Source organism: Dendrobates tinctorius, unplaced genomic scaffold (genome assembly GCF_039654945.1).
Source record: "Dendrobates tinctorius isolate UK_male_01 unplaced genomic scaffold, ASM3965494v1 ptg000387l, whole genome shotgun sequence".
Lineage (NCBI taxonomy): Eukaryota > Metazoa > Chordata > Amphibia > Anura > Dendrobatidae > Dendrobates > Dendrobates tinctorius.
This window is the reverse complement of record NW_027362053.1, coordinates 2,273,777-2,295,826: the sequence shown is the minus strand read 5'-3', so window position 1 is coordinate 2,295,826 and position 22,050 is coordinate 2,273,777. Positions and strand designations below refer to the sequence as shown.

At 42.3% G+C, this 22,050-nt stretch overlaps 1 protein-coding gene across 6 annotated transcripts in view; it reads right to left on the bottom strand.

Annotated features, from left to right (window-relative positions):
* The window catches only part of LOC141076092 (uncharacterized), a 66,052-nt gene that overhangs the window by 19,440 nt on the left and 24,562 nt on the right, over positions 1 to 22,050 (bottom strand). For 5 of the 6 annotated variants that reach the window (XM_073563355.1, XM_073563356.1, XM_073563354.1 and 2 more), the window contains exons 2-6: positions 21,590 to 21,718; positions 18,312 to 18,479; positions 18,102 to 18,225; positions 17,855 to 17,982; positions 800 to 898 (exon numbers count right to left, since the gene is read on the bottom strand). In XM_073563355.1, coding sequence (XP_073419456.1) covers positions 800 to 898; positions 17,855 to 17,982; positions 18,102 to 18,225; positions 18,312 to 18,479; positions 21,590 to 21,667 — 597 coding nt within the window. In that variant the 5' untranslated portion in view covers positions 21,668 to 21,718. Of the gene's footprint in view, positions 1 to 799; positions 899 to 17,854; positions 17,983 to 18,101; positions 18,226 to 18,311; positions 18,480 to 19,891; positions 20,143 to 21,589; positions 21,722 to 22,050 lie in introns of those variants that run through there. The other variant, XM_073563357.1, reaches the window with a different exon arrangement.

The following is a 22,050-nucleotide window of genomic DNA, read 5'->3' as shown; positions in this document are numbered from 1 at the left end:
AACAGAAGTGGAAGTTGTTAGGCTAATTTCACACTTGCTTTTTTTTGCAGCGCGTTTTTCCCGCAAAAAAACGCATTGAAAAAACGCATACAAAAGCATACAACTGCTGCGTTTTTTTCAAGCATTTTTATGAGCATGCAAAAAACGCAGCGTTTTTATGCGTTTGTATGCGTTTTTACCGCGTTTGCGTTTTTTCCAAACATTAGGTGGCCCCTCACACTAACCCAAACCATGACTTTACTAACCCTAACCCTAACCCTGACCCTAACCCTAACCCTTAACCAAACCATACTTAACCCTAACCCAAACCCTAACTAACCCTAACCCTGACCCTAACCCCCCTTAACTAACCCTAACTCTAACCCAAACCCCTAAATTCCATGGTTAACAAAAAAAACGCATGTGCAAAAAAAGCATACATAAGCATGCCAATGCGCACATATGCGCACCCATAGACTTATAATGGGTGTCTTGCTGTAAAAAACGCATTGCGCGCGCATGCGTTTTTTTGAGGCAAGTCGGACGCCCAAAAAATGCAACAGGATGCATTTTGTGCACCCGAGCGCATACTGCAAAAAAACGCATGCACGGAAAAACGCGTACAAACGCATGTGTATGCGCACATAAGCGCATCCCATGCAAAGTATAGGAAAAAAAACGCATGCGCTATTTAGCGCTAAAATACCGCGAAAAAAAACGCAAGTGTGAAACCAGCCTTAGACTTCTGAAAGAGATAATTTATATGATTTGCTTATAATATCTCAGTGTTATAGGGAGGTAGGTTTCACTTTCAGTTTACCTCAGAGAGTGTACTTCTGTGCAGTGGAGCAGTTGTGAGGGGTGCGCTACTGCTATACAGGGTCTCATCGGTAGTTGGGGCTTTGGGCTCAGATCTGACCTGGAATCAGGGTGAAAAAAAATCTGTTTTAATTGGAGAAATGATTCACCAAGGGTGAAATAGAAACACAAATCAGGCAAAAACATTCCTCGCCTCCTGGCAGGAGCTTGAACATTCCTGCATGCAGAGTATATACAGATGAAGCCATAAGTTTACATACATCTTAGCTACAGGCCGATTTGCCCGTCAGCCTTGCTGAAGAGACCACCAAGTAAGACGTGCCATTTTCATCACGATGAGGGTGCCTCTTAATGAATTTGGTGCATCTTTCAGCGGCCGTGCTCCAGTGTCAGAAATGTACACTTTTCTCTTAATTTGTGCCAGTTTCTTGAAATTATATATGTATTATTTGACATAAATTTGTCTGTCTGTGATCAGTCACGCCCTTGCCTACTACGTTCCAAAAAGTCGGCCAAGCTGAAATAAAAATGCCAAATCAGTATGGTTTGTGAAAAAATAAGCTGAAATGAAAACATATATACACAGCTCTGGCAAAAATTAAGAGGCCACTGCACAGTTTTATAAAAACCAGCTTCTCTACATGTCTGACAACCATTCCATTCCAGTGTTGAATTCCAACCAGAGTACACCTTATTCTACTTAATGTGCTTCTGATTAGGTGATCACCTGAACCAAACCTTATTTTTCTAAGAAAAGTATAAAAAACCCTGCTGTGGTGTTCACAGTCCTCTTGCAATAGGACAAGCTGGATGGCAAAACAATTGCTAGTAATATCCCAAAAGTAACAGGAATGAAAAAAACTTTTAACCATGCCAAAGGAGTTGAAAAGACAAGTCTTGAGTGAGGAAAAGAAGGGCTCAATTCTGGCTTTACTAGCAGAGGGATACCGTGAGCGTCATGTTGCCTCCATCCTTAAAATTTCTAAGACGGCAGTCCATTATAACAAGGTCAAGCAGACATTGGAGACAACAAAGCTACAGACCGGCAGAGGGCGAAAACGACTCTCCACTGACTGGGATGACAGTCATCTTATTCAAATGTCACTCAGCAACCGCAGGATGACATCAAGTGGCCTACAAAAGAAATGGCAAATGGCAGCTGGGGTGAAGTGCTCGGCAAGAACAGTTCATAACAGGCTGCTAGAGGCAGGGCTCAATTCATGTAAAGGTAGAAAAAAGCCTTTCATCATTGAGAAGCAAAGGAGAGCCAGGCTGAAGGTTGCCAAAGACCAAAAGGATTGGACCATAGAGGACTGGAGTTAGGTAATCTTTTCTGATGAGTCTAATTTTCAGTTTTGCCCAACACCTGGCCATCTAATGGTTAGACGGAGACCTGGAGAGGTATACAAGCCACTGTGTCTTGCACCCACTGTGAAATTAGCGAAGGATATATGAATCAAGCCACATACAACGTTATCCTGGAAAAACAGTTGATTCCTTCTGCTCAGGCAATGTTCCCCAACTCTGAGGACTGGTTTTTCCAGCATGACAATGCGCCATGCCACACAGCTAGGTCAATCAATGTGTGGATGAAGGACCACCACATGAAATCCCTGTCATGGCCAGCCCAATCTCCAGACCTGAACCCCATTGAAAACCTCTGGAATGTAATCAAGGGGAAGATGGATAGTCACAAGCCATCAAAGAAGAACTGCTTAAATTTTTGTACCAGGAGTGGCATAAAGTCACCCAAAAGCAGTGTGAAAGACTGGTGGCAAGCATGCCAAGAAGCATGAAAGCTGTGAGTAAAAATCATGGTTATTCCACAAAATATTGATTTCTGAACTCTTCCTGAGTTAAAACATTAGTATTGTTGTTTCTAAATGATTATAAACTTGTTTTCTTTGCATTATTTGAGGTCTGCAAGCACTGCATTTTTTTGCTATTTTGACCATTTCTCATTTTCTGAAAATAAATACAAAATTTACTGCTTGGAAATTCAGAGACATGTTGTCAGTAGTTTATAGAATAAAAGAGCAATTTTCATTTGACTGAAAAATATACCTAAAAAGAGAAAAATCAGACAAACTGAAAATTTTGCAGTGGTCACTTAATTTTTGACAGAGCTGTGTGTGTGTATATGTATATAGGTATTCCTGAAACTTGGAACTTTTCCTATTTTTTCCCATCAATGAAGTGGAGTAAGCACTCTTTCTGCACGGCAAGCTGTTTTAATCTGTATTATTTTGGGATCCATAAAAGGCCATCATCGATTTTTATTGCATTGGGGGGGGCAACTGAAAAATGTAACTTATATTGTGACATTTTTCGATTTCTTTTATGGTGTGCAACATATGAGTGAACTCAGTTTATAATTTTGATATACTGGACTTTTGGTATTGCTGTATATAACACAAGTGATCACTGATTCAAGTCCCCCAAGGGTACTACAAAATACAGCAAAACGTCAAAACAGATTTTATAAAATATGAAAAAAATAAAAAAAAGTTCAAATAAAAAAAGAAAATGCACGTGGTATCGCTATGTTCGTAAAAGTTTGATTTATAAAAATAAAAGAATTTAAAATTAACCTCATCAATAAACTGTGAAAATCAAAATCACCAGACAAAAATCAAAATGCCAAAATTCCTGTTTTTTGACTGCTATAACAGAGCAAAGACTGTAATAAGGGGACAGCAAAACACTGTATCTACCCTCAAATAGTATCTATAAATATGTTGGCACAGAGCCAAAAACAAGCCTTCACACAGATCCAGCAGCCAAAAATCAAAAAATTTAAAGCTCTCAGAAAATGGCAACCCAAGCAAAATGTTTACTATTATTCTTCACAAATTTTACCACTTATAGGGGAACTTGGCACCATGAAGATGCTGTACAATCTGCAGGCATCATGTTATAGAGCCGATGGAGTGGATTACAGAAAAAATTCAGTAAAACCTGTGATTTAATCATTTAAACCTCTGTTCTTACTGGGATTTTTGGTCTAGAGAGCGATCCATTAGTGTAATTAATTATTACACATTATTGCAATATATGTGTGTGTTTCCCATTCACTATCTGGGAATAACCCTCCATCAAACTCCACCGCACTCAACAGCACCACAAAAACTGGCTGGTGACTGCCTCATGCAGCCTTTATCCATCCCCATTCCCTCAAGATGGCTGGACTATCATTGTAAGTAAGCCCCTATACTTTATGTCTCCCCCACCTCATTGTCGATTGTAAGCTCTGATGGGCATTGCCATCATTATTTTGCTCTAATTATTGTATTACTTTGAATGTTGTTACTTATGACTTGTATATGAACTGCTGAATAGTAAAGCGCTGTGGAATATGTTGGCGCTATATAAATAAAGATTATTATTAGCAAAATCACAGCCTCCATGGAACATGAGTACCGTTGCCATCGGAGTAGGGATGGGCAGACCCGTGGATGTTTGGGTCTGTCGAGTTCAGCCGAACTTTAGGAAAAAGTTTGGTTTGAAAACCAGACTGGTACCCGAACCCATTCAAGTGAATGGGGGCCCGAACATTTCCATGCAATTCTCTGTGTGGAAACAGCGTCTCTGACCGGCTATAAACTTACTGGAGTCATTGGCTGTGACAGCTGCTGGGTATCGCAAACCACTGTGGGTTCTCATGTTGTCACAGAGGACAGCGGGGGAACAAGCGGCTATGACAAGGTCATTATTGTTATTATTTATTGTTATAGCGCCATTTATTCCATGGCGCTTTACATGTGAGGGGTATACATAATAAAAACAAGTACAATAATATTAAACAATACAAGTCATAGCTGGTACAGGAGGAGAGAGGACCCTGCCCGCGAAGGCTCACAATCTACAAGGGATGGGTGAGAATACAGTAGGCAAGGGTAGAGCTGGTCGTGCAGCGGTTTGGTCGATCGGTGGTTACTGCAGGTTACTGGCTTGTCGGAAGAGGTGGGTCTTCAGGCTCTTTTTGAAGGTTTTGATGGTAGGTGAGAGTCTGATATGTTGTGGTAGAGAGTTCCAGAGTAGGGGTGATGCGCGAGAGAAATCTTGTATGCGATTGTGGGAAGAGGAGATAAGAGGGGAGTAGAGAAGGAGATCTTGTGAGGATCGGAGGTTGCGTGCAGGAAAGTACCGGGAGACGAGGTCACAGATGTATGGAGGAGACAGGTTGTGGATGGCTTTGTATGTCATGGTTAGGGTTTTGTACTGGAGTCTCTGGGCAATGGGGAGCCAGTGAAGGAATTGACAGAGGGGAGAAGCTGGGGAATAGCGGGGGGACAGGTGGATTAGTCGGGCAGCAGAGTTTAGAATAGATTGGAGGGGTGCGAGAGTGTTCGAGGGGAGGCCACAGAGCAGGAGGTTGCAGTAGTTAAGGCGAGAGATAATGAGGGCATGGACTAGGGTTTTTGCAGATTTTTGGTTGAGGAATGAACGGATTCGTGAAATATTTTTGAGTTGAAGTCGGCAGGAAGTGGAAAGGGCTTGGATATGTGGCTTGAAGGAGAGATCAGCGTCAAGGATTACCCCGAGGCAGCGAGCTTGTGGGACTGGGGAGAGTGGGCAGCCATTTACTGTAATGGATAGGTTCGTTGGGGGGGGGGGGGGGGGTCACGTGAGATGGGGGAAAGATGATGAATTCTGTTTTGTCCATATTAAGTTTCAGAAATCTAGCGGAGAAGAAGGATGAAATAGTGGACAGACATTGAGGGATTCTGGTTAGTAGGGAGGTGATATCTGGTCCAGAGATGTAAATCTGTGTGTCATCAGTATAGAGATGATACTGAAAGCCATGAGATTCTATGAGCTGTCCCAGGCCAAAGGTGTAAATGGAGAAGAGCAGGGGTCCTAGGACTGAACCTTGTGGGACTCCGACAGGCGAGGTGAGGAGGTGGTGTGTGAGTGGGAGACGCTTGGGAGATGCCAAGGGATGAGAGGGTCTGTAATATTAGGGAATGGTCCACTGTGTCAAAGGCAGCCGACAGGTCCAGGAGGAGGAGGACAGAGTAGTGTTGCTTGCTCTTGGCGGTTAAGAGGTCATTGGTGACCTTAGTAAGGGCAGTTTCAGTGGAGTGGTGTGACCGGAAGCCAGATTGTAAGATCGAAGAGGGAGCAAGAAGAGAGATGGGAGGACAGTTCAAAGTAGACGTGTTGTTCCAGTAGCTTGGAGGCATGGGGAGAAGTGATATAGGGCGATAGCTAGATACAGAGGATGGGTCAAGAGAGGGCTTTTTGAGGATAGGTGTGATGGGGGCATGTTTAAAGCTTGAGGGGAAAACACCAGATGTTAGTGATAGGTTGAAGAGATGGGTTAGGGTTGGGATGAAGACTGTGGTGAGGTTTGGGATGAAGTGGGATGGGATCGGGTCAAGTGCACAGGTGGTGAGATGTGATCTTGAGAGTAGAGTGGAGAGTCGATCTTCTGTAATGGTGGAGAAGTTGGTTTTGGAGGTGGAGGGCTGGGACCGGCTGATGACTACTTCTGTCATCAACGTAGCCAGTTCTCGCTGACAGCACCAAGAAGATGAAAGTGGATTACTTTGTGGGATCATTTCATTAAAAAAATGGTGAATGAGGGCTAGTGTGTGGGGAAGGGGGGGGGGTCAGCCTTATTCAAATAAAGTGTGTGTGTTTATTTTTACTACTGGGTTAGTAATTGGGGGAGTCTGACTGATACTTCTCCATTACTAACCGTAAAACAATTACACCGATTGCCACAGAACCAGGGTAATCGGGAAGAGCGGAGGCTAAGCGCCAGAATTGGCTGCTTTCCCTTAGCTGGTTATTAAAAATAGGGGGGACCTCATACTATTTTTTTTCATGTATCATTAATGAATAAATTAAAAATACTAAGAAATAAATGGATGAAAAAAAAAAACCTATGTGGGGTCCCCCCTATTTTTAATAACCAGTTAAAGGAAAGCAGACAGCTGTGAGCAGGTCTTATTATGCTGGGAAGATGCCATTGTCCATGGCCCTTCCCAGTCTATTAACATCATCCTCCCAGCTACCTGCTGTAACTTTGCTGGTTATTATAAATGGGGGAGGACCATTCGACCAACAAGATTATATAGGTCACTCTCGTTCAGCGGCAGGCACAGAATTTCTTGTGATCCTGCCTGCCCCTGACGTAAGTAAATCTATGGAACCTCGTTCTGACAATGGTCTGAGAGCAAGGCTCAATAGAGTTCAGTTAGCGGAAGGCACGAGCGTGAGAATTTCCATGCTTCCGCTGAACGAAAGTGACCTATGAAGTCTCATTTTGAGAACTTTCTCACAATGAGACTAAATAGGATTCAATGGATGTAGTGGGACATTACACTCTTGGATTAACCCCTTCACCCCCAAGGGTGGTTTGCACGTTCATGACCGGGCCAATTTTTACAATTCTGACCACTGTAGCTTTATGAGGTCATAACTCTGGAACGCTTCCATGGATCCCGGTGATTCTGACATTGTTTTCTCGTGACATATTGTACTTCATGTTAGTGGTAAAATTTCATTCAAGTAACTTGCGTTTATTTGTGAGAAAAACGGAAATTTGGCGAAAATTTTGAAAATTTTCCAACTTTGAATTTTTATGCCCTTAAATCACAGAGATACGGCACACAAAAAACTTGATAACTAACATTTCCCACATGTTTACTTTACATCAGCACAATTTTGGAACCAAAATTTTTTTTTATTAGGAAGTTATAAGGGTTAAAAGTTGACCAGCGATTTCTCATTTTTACAACACCATTTTATTTTTAGGACCACATCACATTTGAAGCCACTTTGAGGGGTCTATATGATAGAAAATACCCAAAAGTGACACCATTCTAAAAACTGCACCCCTTAAGGTGCTCAAAACCACATTCATGAAGTTTATTAACCCTTTAGGTGCGTCACAGGAATTTTTTTGAATATTTAAAAAAAAAAATGAACATCAACTTTTTTTCATAAAAAAAATACTTCAGGTTCAATTTTTTTTATTTTACCAAGGGTAACAGGAGAAATTGAACTTCAAAAGTTATTGTACAATTTGTCCTGAGTACGCAGATACCTGATATGTGGGGGGGAACGACTGTTTCGGCGCATGGCAGAGCTCAGAATGGAAGGAGCGCCGTTTGACTTTTTCAATGCAAAATTGGCTGGAATTCAGATTGGACGCCATGTCACGTTTGGAGAGTCCCTGATGTACCTAAACTATTGAAACTCCCCACAAGTGACCCCATTTTGGACACTAGACCCCCCACGGAACTTATCTAGATGTGTGGTGAGCACTTTGAACCCCCAAGTGCTTCACAGAAGTTTATAACACTCGGACGTGAAAATAAAAAAATCATTTTTTTCCACAAAAATGATATTTTTGCCCCCAATTTTTTATTTTCCTAAGGGTAACAGGAGAAATTGGACCCCAAAAATTGTTTTGCAATTTGTCCTGAGTAGGCTGATACCCTACATGTGGGGGTAAAACACTGTTTGGGCGCATAGCAGAGCTTGGAAGGGAAGGAGCACCATTTGACTTTTTCAACTCAGAATTGGCTGGAATTGAGATCAGACGCCATGTTGCATTTGGAGAGCCCCTGATGTGCCCAAACAGTGGAAACCCCCAATTCTAACTCCAACCCGAACCCCAACACGCCCCTAACCCTAGCCCTAACCCTACCCCAACACACCCCTAGCCCTAACCCTAGCCCTAACCCTAATGTAAAAATGGAAATAAATACATTTTTTTAATTTTATTATTTTTCCCTAACTAAGGGGGTGATAACGGGGGGTTTGATTTACTATTTATGGCGGTTTTTCTGTTTGGCGGCTGTCGCACGCTAAAAGACGCTTTTTATTGTAAAAATAGTTTTTGCATCACCACATATTGAGAGCTATAATTTTTCCGTATTTTGACCCACCGAGTCATGTGAGGTCTTATTTTTTGCGGGACAAGTTGACGTTTTTATTGGTACCATTTTCGGGCACGTGAAATTTTTTGATCGCTTTTTATTCCGATTTTTGGGACGCAGAATGAACAAAAACCAGCGTTTCATGAATTTCTTTTGGGGGGGGTGCGTTTACACCGTTCCGCGTGCGGTAAAATTGATAAAGCGGTTTTATTCTTCGGGTCAGTACGGTTACAGCGATACCTCATTTAGGTCGTTTATGTTTTTGTCGGTTTTATGCAATGAAAACTACTTTATATAAAAAATAATTATTTTTGCATCGCTTTATTCAGCGAGCTATAACTTTTTTATTTTTTCGCTGATTATGCTGTGTGGCGGCTCGTTTTTTGCGGGACAAGATGACGTTTTCAGCGGTACCATGGCTATTTATATGCGTCTTTTTGATAGCGCGTTATTACACTTTTTGTTTGGCGGTATGATAATAAATCATTATTTTTTGCTTCGTTTTTTATTTTTATTTTTTAAGGGGTTCGCTAAAGGGGTTAACTAATGGGACAGTTTTATAGGGCGGGTCGTTACGGACGCGGCGATACCCAATATCTGTACTTTTGTTTTTTTTATTATTTCCAAAAAATGGATTTATTGGGGGAATATTTTTTTTTTTTTCTAATTTATTTGGCGATTTTTTTAAAATTATTTTTACACTTTTTTTTATTTTTTTTTTTACTTTATTAAATAGTCCCAGGTGGGACATCACTTATCTGTCACATCACAGATCACTGTGACAGATCAGCGATCTGACACAGGCACTGCAGAAGGCTTCCTCATGCCTGCGCTTTGCAGGCACTGAGGAAGCCTGCTTCCGCAGGCCCCCGAAGGCCCCCGTCGCCATCTTGGATTCGGGGGCCTGGAGGAAGGGAGTCCCCCGCAGCAGCGCTGCACATTGCGCTGCCGTGGGGGGCTCAGGGAAGCACGGAGGGAGCCCCCTCCCTGGCGATGCTTCCCTTTAACCCCCGGTACATCGCGATCGTGTTTGATCGCGGTGTGCAAGGGGTTAACGTGTCGGGGGCGGTCCGTGACCGCCCCTGACACATTGTGCCGGGTGTCAGCTGTGATAATCAGCTGACACCCGGCCGCGATCAGCGGCGCTCACCACGTGGGCGCCGCTGATCGCGCCGACGTACTATCCCGTCCCCGGTCATACGGGCCCGGGTACCGTGGACGGGATAGTACGTCGGATGGCAGGAAGGGGTTAATGTTGGAACTTCCCGCATTTTGAAATAATAAATGGGTGAATGAGGAAGTGTGTGGGAGTCTTTATTCAAATAAAGTATTTTTTTCCTGCGTGTCTATGCTTTTTAACTATTCATTTACTGGGTTATTAATGGGGGTGTCTGATAGACACCGCCCCATTACTAACCTCTGGGCTTGATATCAGCGGACATTACACAGCTGACATGAACCCAAAATATAAGTCCCCTTGCCAACACACCAGGGCAAGTGGAAAAAGCCAGGCAAAGTACTAGAATTGGCGCTGCGGGCTGCTATTTTTAGGCTGGGAAGGGCAAAATGTCCATGGACCTTCCCAGCCTGAGAATACCAACCCCCAGCTCTCTGCTTTAACTTGGCTGTTTTTTTTTTTTTTTTTATTCCAATCAATTTTTATTGTAGGAAGTTACATTAGAAAAAGGAAAAAATTCAGGTATCAATGGCATTAATACACAAAGAGAACAACGCTGTAACACGTGGTAGTATATCTTTTGATTATGATTCACATTTCCCATCACACCACCAACAATCATGTCTGATACAAGTTACAACTTTTTTTTTTTTTTGGTTAATCAACACCTAATACGTATAAAATCAACCTACCATTTACTCTTTAATCCTCAAAACGAGGGTTTCAAACAACCAGAACCAGAGAGTAAGAAAGGAAGATAAGAAAGGGGAAGGGAGGAAAAGGTGGGGGGGAGAACCATGGATGGTTGCAAAGAGGCAACCAGGGATGGGGGGGAGCTAGGGAATTAAATGGCGTTCCGGGGTAGCCCGAGCAGTAACAACAACATAGATATAAACACCTTGAATATTGACATGTGGTACGGATGAACTCCCTGCGTAACACTCTCTTTGACCCTATTTGACCCATTTTATTAATCTCAGACAGTTTGCCCTGGAAACAGATGCCTGACAGGGGATGCATATACAGAGTTTAGCCACGTGTCCCAAGTCTGAAGTATTTTGTTTTTGGCGCGGATGGAGTGAGCCAGACAGAACTCGTATTGGCAATGGAGATTAATTTGGTTATATAGTTCAGCTAATGTAGGTGTCTTTGGGGATTTCCAATAGCTACTTGTGCAATATCTGGCAGCAACTAGAATGTGAACCAATAATCCCCTGGATTCCCAAGAGAACTCCTCTATACCCACGTTTAGCACTGCCAGACCCGGATTCGGATTAATAGTATTGCCTGTCAGCTCACCCATCAGGCCAAACACCTCCAGCCAGAACGAGAAAACCTTGGGACAAGCCCACCAGCAGTGACCAAGAGTACCCCTTTGGAGGCAGCCCTTCCAACAATGTGGCGAATAATTTGGGAGGAACTGTGCTAAGTTGGCTGGGGACCAATACCATCGCAGGTGTACTTTTTTCAGTTGCTCCAGATGATTTATGCACTTGGAATATTTTTGGATATTTGCTGAAGCTGAGTGCCAGTTTGAAGGAGAGGTAGAAACATTCAACTCCACGTCCCATTTATTCATATAGGGAGATTTTTGCTCTTCGGGGGGGTTATTGAGCCATTTGTATGTTGAGGAGATACCTTTGGATTTAATTAACTTTTTAAATACCAAAGCCTTTGTTGTAGGTAACAGAGGATTCGACTTTAGAGGAAATTTAGAGGCCAGAAAATGACTAATTTGGATGTGTTGATAGAAACAACCCTTTAAAGAGGGGTGTTTCCGTACTATTTCATTAAAGGGGTTAACACCCAAATCAGAGAATAGATCCGCCAGCACTGTAATGCCCGATCCCTCCCACCTGGCTAGATTCAAAAAGGGGATTTGAGATTCCAACGACTTGAGGGAAATCTCTGAAAGAGGAATCAAGTCATTTCGCCAGACCTCCAGGGAAGCTGACATGGTGGGAACACACGGGGAGAACCGTGAACGGCTCAAATATTCTGCTTCCATCATTCTTCTGACCGAGCCCTGGCGGGACAGGAAATTTTCAATCTGAGCCCATCTATGTGAATTACCTGGACGCCACCATTCCTTTAGTGATTCAATTAGTAAGGCTTTATAATATGCTGATATGTTTGGGGTGCCCAGTCCCCCTGAGTCGTATGGGGGATATAACACTTTACCTGCGACCCTGGCCCTTTTATTACCCCAGACAAATTTGTTAGTCAACGATTGAAGTTTCATCAGGGTTTTGTGAGAAATTTTGATGGGTAAGCATCTGAGTACATACAATATTTTGGGTAAGAAAACCATTTTAAAGGACTGTATCCTGGCCATCCAGGACAACGATATTTTTTCATACCTTCCCAATTCCTTTTCTTAATTTTGGATCAGAGGTTCCAAATTTCCTTTAATTAACATCTGCGATGGTGTCAGCTTAATACCTAAATAAGGTATCCCCCTGTCGCACCATTTGAATTGAAAGGCCCCCTCCAGCACACTCCTGGCTTCCACCGGTACATTAAACGGCAATATCAAAGACTTTGCCGCATTAAGCTTATAATACGACACTTTAGAAAAGTTCGATAATGTGTTCACCACTACTGGAATCGAAACTACAGGGTTAGAACAGGAAATTATCACATCATCTGCGTATAAACCAAGTTTATGTTCAAATTCCCCAACTCTTATACCAGAAATGGCTATGTTTTTTTGTATAGCTTCCGCCAGAGGTTCTACCACTAAAGCAAAAATAGCGGGAGACAATGGACACCCCTGGCGAGTGCCATTACTTATTTGAAATTTAGATGACAGAAACCCCGATGCCAACACTGACGCATTTGGGTAAGAGTAGAGAGCTAGAATGGATGACTTAATTTTTCCCAAGAACCCGAATTTTGTTAGAACTCTCTCCAGGTATCCCCAGTGCACCCTGTCAAAGGCTTTTTCAGCATCAAGAGACAGGAATGCACTGGGTTCACCCGATATCTCCACCAGTCCAATCAAGTCAAGCATCCGTCTGGTGCCATCCTTAGATTGCCTGCCTGTCACAAAACCAACTTGGTCTGGGGCCACTAAGGCCGGGATCACTTTATGAAGTCTATCCGCCACTAGTTTGGCATAAATTTTAACATCACAATTCAGGAGTGAAATGGGCCTAAAATTACCCGGGGTGTCTGCAGGTTTCCCTGGCTTGGGTAGCGTGATAATAATCGCTTCCAAGTTGTCTGGGGAAATTGACCCTTTATTTTGCCAAAAATTGAAGGTTTTTAACATAAAGGGGGACAGAGTGGATGTAAATTGTTTGTAATATTCGTATGGCAGCCCATCGGGGCCCGGGGCAGAGTTAGACTTAGTCATTTTGATGGCACCTAGGATTTCATGTGTAGTAAAGGGAAGATTAAGTTCCTCTAATTGCTCATCTGAGACCCGGGGAAGATCCAGGGTGTCTAGAAAGCCCTGTATATCCACTTGAGTCGGCTGTGACGTGTTGGAATCATTTTTTAGATTATACAGGGCCTCATAATATTTCGCAAATGCTTCTGCTATTTCAATGGGATGTCTAGTGATTGTTCCATTTGGGTCCCTCAGGAATTCTATTTTAGATTGAATCTCACCTTTTTTCGTCCTTCTTGCCAATAAGGACCCCGCTCTATCCCCCATAGCATAAAATGTCGATCTATTTTTTTTTAAATTATGTTCGTAATTTTGCAGGAGTAGGGATCTTAGTTGAAATCTATGGGTTACAATTTCTTTAGTCAAGTTAGGGGTTGCTTTGGCTTTATTCAGGGATTCAAGGTGATGAATATGGGGTTAATATATATTTAATATCTGCGTCTTTTTGCCGTTTTTGGATGGAGGCTAGTTTTATGAACTGCCCCCTGACTACTGCTTTATGAGCAGCCCACAGGGTCTCGTCAGAAATTTCCCCATTATTATTAAGTTTGAAATATTCTGTTAATACTGACTCTACTTCATCATGTACCTTCTGCCTACCAAGCAAGCTAGTATTCAATCTCCACCTGGGGGAATTTAGAACATTAAAGCCACCCTGAACAGACAAAGAGATCGGCGCATGATCTGTCCAAGTGATTAAACCAATATCAGCTGCAACACAATTACTTATAGATTTGCTGTCGACCAAAAAGAAATCAATTCTACAGTATGAGCGATGCCTGGAAGAGAAGAATGTATAGTCTCTTTCTGATGCATGTAAATATCTCCAGATGTCATGAAAATGGAATTCATTGATGAGATGCTTAAGTTCCTTAGCATGTGAGATGTTGATGTTGGAGCAATCCATGGAGCGTATAACAGGTATATTAAAATCTCCACAGATGATTTCCGCCCCTGTGGCAGTATCCTTGAATGCTTGGAAAAATTTCCTAGCAAAGGTCAATTGCGATGAATTTGGGGAGTAGACCGTTGCCAAGGTATAAGGGACACTGTTAATATAACAAGACAAAATAATATATCTTCCATCCGCTCCATAACTGACATTTATCAATTTAAAGGCCACTGAGTTCTTTATTAAAATGGCCACTCCTCTTTTTTTTTAAGTCATTAGCAAAAAAGGCGTGTTGAAACCTGGGATGAAGTAGCCGTTTATTATCTGTGGAAAGAAGGTGGGTCTCCTGAATGCACGCTATATCACAGTTAGATGCCATCACCTCTCTCCACATCATTGACCTTTTTGCTGGGGAGTTGAGTCCGTTCACATTAATAGACAATATCTTAATTCTCATATTGGAGCCGCAGGGGGGGGTTTGAATTCCTAGGAACGCCATCAGGGATGAGAAGGGTTAGACCAACAAGGAATTGAAAGAAATTTCCGAAAAAAATTAAAGAACATTTTTGAGAAGAAGAACAAAAACAAAAAAGTTCCATCAACACCGGTTTGCCCCGAGTAGGGTGACCGGAGTAGAACCGCTCGCAATAGGCGAGAACATCAGGGGGGCTACGTGACATCCCGTGTCACAGGAGCAAGGACAGCAGGTGCCATAAGCAGGAAGGAGTCCTTGTGAGGAGTGGGAAGACGCTGAGTGGGAAGCCAGCGCCATCTTGCTTGGTGAGGAGACTTCCCTATCCCGGGGGTAGAAGTCTGTCAGCTTGGCTGGAGTGCCAGTTTTTTTAGGTCTCAACTTAAGGGCATGTCACACTAAGAGATATCGCTAGTAATATCGCTATAACTAGTGACGTTACAGCGATATTGCTAGCGATATCTCTGTGTCTGATACTTACCTACGACCGGCTCCCCCGCTGGTTATCGCTGATCGCGCGAGAACGTTCAGGACTGTTTCTCGTCATCTGCTTCCTGCGGCGCTTCCTGCTGTGAAGACGAGCGACGCGTGGAGCCGGGCGGGAGGACACAGGATCACCTGGTGTGACAGGTAAGTAGCGATCCCCGTCCCCAGCGATGTCGCTAGTGAGATCTGCCTATGTGGCAGCTCACTAGCGACCACTTAGCGATGTACCAGCGATCCTGACCGCGTCATATCGCTGGTCGGGATCGCTGGTACATCGCTAAGTGTGACACTACCTTTAGGCATCGCTGAGGGCTGGGGTTACTCACACCTCCTGTAGCTGGTAATCCTGTTATCTGTGAGCTGATAAGAGCCGGTTTATCCTGCTGAAGCACAGAGCTCTCCTTTCAAGCAGCCGTCGCCATCAGCGTGCAGGCCACGCCCCCAACTTGGCTGGTTATTAAAAATGAGGGTGGGGGCACACCATTTTTTTATTATTAAAAAAACAAAACAAAAAAAAACAAAAAAACAGGATGGGGTTCCCTCTATTTTTGATAACCAGCCAAGACAGTCAGCAGCTGTCTGCTTTAACTGCACTTGTTATCTAAAATAGGGGCGACCCACGTCTTTCTTTTTTTAATTTGCTGAGTCAACCAATCACAGCTATGCCTATACTTGGCATGGCTGTGATGTGGATGGAAGTGTCCACACTGAAAAAGGTTGTTGATTTGCTGTGCTGCAGCCTATCAACAAGCTTTGTTTGGGCTGCTGAACCCGAACAGTAACACAGACTTTAATGAGTTGTCTGTGTTTGGGGTCAGTGCACGGACCCCAAACTTTATCGTTGGGGTTCGTCCATCACTATTTAGGAGTCATCAGCAGTTCCCGCCTGCCATTGTGACAGACTGAAGAGAGGCCTGGGCAGGAACACAAGCTTTAAATGCCGCTGTCAAATGGATAATGGCAATGAAAGGATTATACAGCAGCGATCAAAGCAAGGTATTAGCGGCAAATGCTGGCTTGATTGAGCCCACTCCCTACAACTGCACCCAGTGTAAAACATTATTATGTCCTGCGTCAAGAAGAGTATGAAGGCACAGTCAACTTAGAATGGGTAAACTCCTGACTCACTGGAATTTTCATATACTGAAATAGAAATTAAATTATTGGTTTGTAAACATTTGAGGTATAAAATTGCTTGCAGCATGTACAAAATAGATACACAAAACGACTTGCTTAACCGATAGTTTATTGACATGGAGTATGTCCATAGGATAAATATGAGTTTTTAATGACTTCAACTTAAATGTATGCAAACGTAAGACTTCAACTGTATCATTCATGTACCAAGATGTTAATGTCTATTATGCCACTCAGATAAAGGAGAAGCATACAGTTGCTTTGAAAGTGTTAATTTGCATAAGGAGGACGAAGTTGCACTAGAAGGGTTAATCTACTAAAAAAGGGAATAGCAGCTTATTAAAATATAACTGTTTCTAAAGGTCTGTAGATTGCACATTAAACAAAGATAACAGTAGAGACACTGACGATAGGTTTTACCTTAGCTCTTTTCTCTTGAATTCTACTTCTCTCCTTCCTGCTCCACAATACACAGGAATCCATCATACATTGCTTCACATGCATCCATACAGTCAGCATGAAACCAGCAGGACAGATCTCTCCTGTGTTTACATGCTGTACACTCTCCTTCCACACACGGTGGGCTCTCCCACAGCTGAGTGGCAGGAAGACGCACACAGCTGTCACAGGAGTGAGACAGAGGACAATGATGTGCAGCAGATTGAAGCCCCTTTCTTAAATAGCCAAAGATTGCATTACTAAATTAGAGAGGAAATGTTTTACTTCTTCGAATTATATATATTTGAAAATGGGTTTTATTTTGGTCTCCTTTTGACTCCTGAAATTTCCCAGGTGGTGATAGGTCCTCAAGTACAGTCTTCAGAAATATGTAATCATTATACCTACACTTTAATTATATTATAGTACTATAGCTATACTTTCATAGAAGTATAGGATGACGTAAGTTTCCTTTGGTGATTTATTGCAATCAAGTATTTAATCTGGCTCTGAGTCTCAGTGAAGACAATAAAATGTCCATCACAAGTGAACTACACATTCTACCATTTAAAAACTAACAGTGGGTCCCCGTTAGTCATATTGTGAGGGAATCTGCTTTTTTGTGCACACATCCATTAAGCAGGGAGAAAAGAGAACACTAGTTACATTGAATCACACCATAACCTCCCAAATTAATTGGATCCAATAAACCAATTAATTAAATGGATGGATAAGAATGTCCAAAATGGAAGACTTTTTGCTGCACCTGTGTGCTCTGGTTAAAAAAAATGGGAATCTCAATTTATCATTTTCCTCACAAAATCCAAACAAAGCCCAGAATAAATAAGCAGAGAAAGAAATGGAAGGAGAAATAGTGAAGCGACATCATGTGCACGGTTTAATCAAAACATGAACATAAAGCTGTGAATTTTGATGGACATTTCTACTACGGACTGCAAAAAGTAGTAGAGAAGAATGTTCTCCCTCATGGCTAAGCAGGTAAGAAATCTCAAGGAGGATTTTGATTTTATATTATTCTGGATCAACAATGATTAATCTTTCTTGAAAAAACTTTTTTTGTCAGTCTGAGAAGTAATGTACCTATGAGTAACTAGGACTCTGAACCACAAGACACATTATTACAGTTCACACGATGTATACTCACATTGTCATATTGGCTTTTGGATAGATCTCCAATTCCTATCTGAGAGATACCATGATCTTCATGTGATGAAGCTTCTGGATTAGGAGAACTACACATTTCCTCTGATATTTTTCTCTCATTAGATCCATCTGTGCGAACCAATCACAGTTAATATTGAATACGTTGACCATATGTAAAAAGATTATGGAAATATCCAGAAGATCCTCAAAATAACTCTTCTTCGCCATAAATGAAAATTCATTCTTACCAAGTGATGTGAGGTTTTGGTTTTCCTCCATGATAACATCCTTGTACTGATCCTTGTGTCCTTCTAAATACTCCCACTCCTCCATAGAGAAATAGACTGTGACATCCTGACACCTTATAGGAACCTGGCAAACAATGATACAGCCATCATTCAGACATGTTATCGCTTTGGGTTATTGTATGAAGGCCCAACATTCCTAGCTGCGCTCACCTCTCCGGTTAGCAGGTCAATGATCTTATGGGTGAGGTCTAAGATCTTCTGCTCATTGTATATTTCTGTGGAGGGGTTCGGTTTCTTGTTCCATCCTCCCAATACATGACAACCACCACAGTTCCTTTTAATGAGGCTTGTAGATAATTCCTTTACAAATGTATAATCCTACATGTAAGAAATAACAGAAAACCAAAGTTGAGCTGGTATGTAACTGGTATGAACACATATCTTAAAGGGAACCTGTCACCCCCCCAGGGCGTTTTTCAGTTAAAGAGCCACCTTCAGCAGCACTAAGGCTGCATTCTGTGAAGGTGGCTCTTCTGTTTCTGACCCCTAGTAACGCTGAAATATCGACTTTTATAAATAGCTCCTCATACCTGTAACGTGTCCCATAGGTATGGTGTGTCCCCCTGTATCAGCCGTCTACCATCCGTCAATCATGCCTCTGTCCTGTGTCTGGGCGCCGCCCACCATCCGTCCATCATGATGCCCCTGTGCGCTGTTGCCTCCTCCTGTATTGAATACAGGCGCCTCCGCTGTGACAAGAGTTCTCGGGCATGCGCAGTGCGCGCTGCCCCAGAACCGACATCAGGCTATTGCGCCTGCGTGTTGCGGAGGCCCCAGATCCCGCCCCGCAGTGTGTTATGATGTATTCACACTGTGGGGCCTCCGCAACACGCAGGCACAATAGCCTGATGTCGGTTCTGGGGCAGCGCGCACTGCGCATGCCCGAGAACTCTTGTCACAGCGGAGGCGCCGGCATTCAAAACAGGAAGATGCAGCGACGCACAGGGGCGTCATGATGGACGGATGGTGGGCGGCGCCCAGACACCGGACAGAGGCATGATTGACGGATGGTAGGCGGCTGATACAGGGGGACACACCATACCTATGGGACACATTACAGGTATGAGGAGCTATTTATAAAAGTTGATATTTCAGCGTTACTAGGGGTCAGAAACAGAAGAGCCACCTTCACAGAATGCAGCCCTAGTGCAGCTGAAGGTGGCTCTTTTAGTTAAAAACGCCCTGGGGGGGGGTAAAGGTTCCCCTTAAAATGCCAAATCTGAAGGACCACAGATAGAAGACAGCCTCTGTGCAAGATCAATATTTTGAAACTGGTATTCAGAAGTTAGAGTCAGTTAAAAGACGGGCAACGAGATTATTACAAGGGATGGAAGGCCTCTCATATGAGAGGTTGGAAAAGTTGGGCTTGTTTAGATTAGAAAAAAAAAAAAGAGACGCCTCAGAGGATCTCTCATTTATATGTATAAATATGTGTGGTCAGTACAAAGGACTGGCACATGACTTATACCTTCCAAGGACCATACTGAGGACCAGTGGGTGGAGGAGCAATTCCAGCAGCTAAATAAGAAAAGGGATCTTTACTGTTAAAGCAGTGAGACTGTGGAATGCCGAACACAGGATTTAGTAATGGCAGACACTAGAACAGCTTTTAAAAAAAGGGCTGTATACTTTCCTCAGAAATCATTTTGGGTTATATATAATTTAGTGACAAAAAATAGAACTGGTGGAGAAAGGTTGAACTTGATGGACCTAGGTCTTTTTCAACTTACCGTAACTACGTTATATATTGACCCTTTGCAGTCCAGTAGCTCATCATAATGCCCAATTCCTCCCTGCTGTTAAGGTGTGGGTGAGTCCCCTCACCCCTTGAGCTGCTGCACAGGATGCACCAATAGTACAGTGGGTACGGAAAGTATTCAGACTCCTTTAAATGTTTCACTCTTTGTTTCATTGCAGCCATTTGATAAATTCAAAAAAGTTCATTTTTTCTCATTAATGTACACTCCGCACCCCATCTTCACTGAAAAAAACAGAAATGTAGAAATGTTTGCAAATTTCTTAAAAAATGGCTATTACTGCAGTCATTGACCGTCAGCACTCCCATCAAATTCCTCATTAAGGTTCGTTTCACCTTTAATACTGACCTTTATATTATCACACACCCTGATATTTATGCCCTCTTTCCACCACAGACTATCGTCTCCTCAACACCACCACATGTGAGATTCTCACATGTCTACTCAGTTCTTACCCTAGGTATGTCAGCATCTCTTTTTCAGAATAGATATTTATGCAATTTGGATTGTCTCCACAATAATTATTTATCAGCTGCCATACTACTGACCTATACTTACCGCACGTATTTTGTATATACCTTGGTTATGTAATTTTGCACTATTTGGTTTTATTTCATTTTTTATATTTTATTTTGATTTGTTCTTCTTCCGTAGTACACTGATGAAGGTCTGTCACGACCGAAACGTTTGTAACTAGAGGCTACTGTATGTGTTAAATCACTTTTTGGCCAGGTCTAGGAAGACTTCTGGTGGTCCCAAACTTCTTCCATTTAAGGATTATGGAGGCCACTGTGCTCTTAGGCTAGGTTCACATTGTGTTAGAGCAGTCCTTTCAATGCATGAGTTAAACAGACTGCGCTAACGCTACTCCTTTTTTTGATCATGTTATGCGATCGCGCTAGCGCAGATGCTCCATCTGCACTAGCAGTAGTGGACCCTCGAATACTGTAGACTGCGTCCGAGGGTCCGCCACAGCATGACTAATGCATGCTGATTATGACATGCGTTACGTTATGGCAGTCTATGGGTGCGTTAACGGATGCGTTACTTTGCGTTAATGCCGCTTTGTAATGCAATCCATTAAACGGACTGCCATAACGCAATGTGAACCACCCCTTAGGAACCTTGAGTACAGCAGAAATTCTTTTGTAACCTTGGCCAGATCTGTGCCTTGCCACAATTCTGTCTCTGAGCTCCTTGGCCAGTTCCTTTGACCTCATGATTCTCATTTGGTCTGACATGCACTGTGAGCTGTGAGGTCTTATATAGACAGGTGTGTGCCTTCACAAATCAAGTCCTATCAGTTTAAATAAACACATCTGGACTCCAATGAAGGAATAGAACCATCTCAAGGAGGATCACAAGGAAATGGACAGCATGTGACTTAAATATGAGTGTTTGAGCAAAGGGTCTGAATACTTATGACCATGTGATATTTCAGTTTTTCTTTTTTAATAAATTTGCAAAAATTTCTACATTTCTGTTTTTTTCAGTCAAGGTGAAGTGCAGAGTGTACATTAATGAGAAAAGATGAACTTTTTTGAATTTACCAAATGGCTGCAATGAAACAAAGGGTGAAAAATTTAAAGGGGTCTGAATACTTTCCATACCCACTGTATGTCCGCCCCTGCATAAGAGTGAAGATATGATGTTTTTACCAGAATCCCTCACCTCTCCGGTCAGCAGGTAGATGATCTCCAGGGTAAGACTTAATATTGTGTCAGTCATTTTACTTCTGTCTTTTTCCATCTTAAATATTGCAGGTTCTAATTCAAAAGGGAATGAAGTTTGAGGTGGCTTCTGCAGTAAAACATATGAAATGTTATAATAATAAAATCTTATTAATAGTCCAGTAGTATTATGCTTAATACGATAAGACCATAAAAACAAGAGACAAAAAAACTGACTGAAAGTCCAAAGAGATTTATGATATACTAATAAAATTTATATTTTGTATTATCAGGATTTAAAATGGTATAAGATCAAAAAATTATATAATCCATAATTGACAATAACAAATTGTATGCAATGTAAAAAGAGACAAATGGGGCGAAGCTCAGTGGTATAAAAATAGATGTGGGTGTCTATAATTGTACATGGATATACTGTAAAATAATTTTTTAATAAAAATT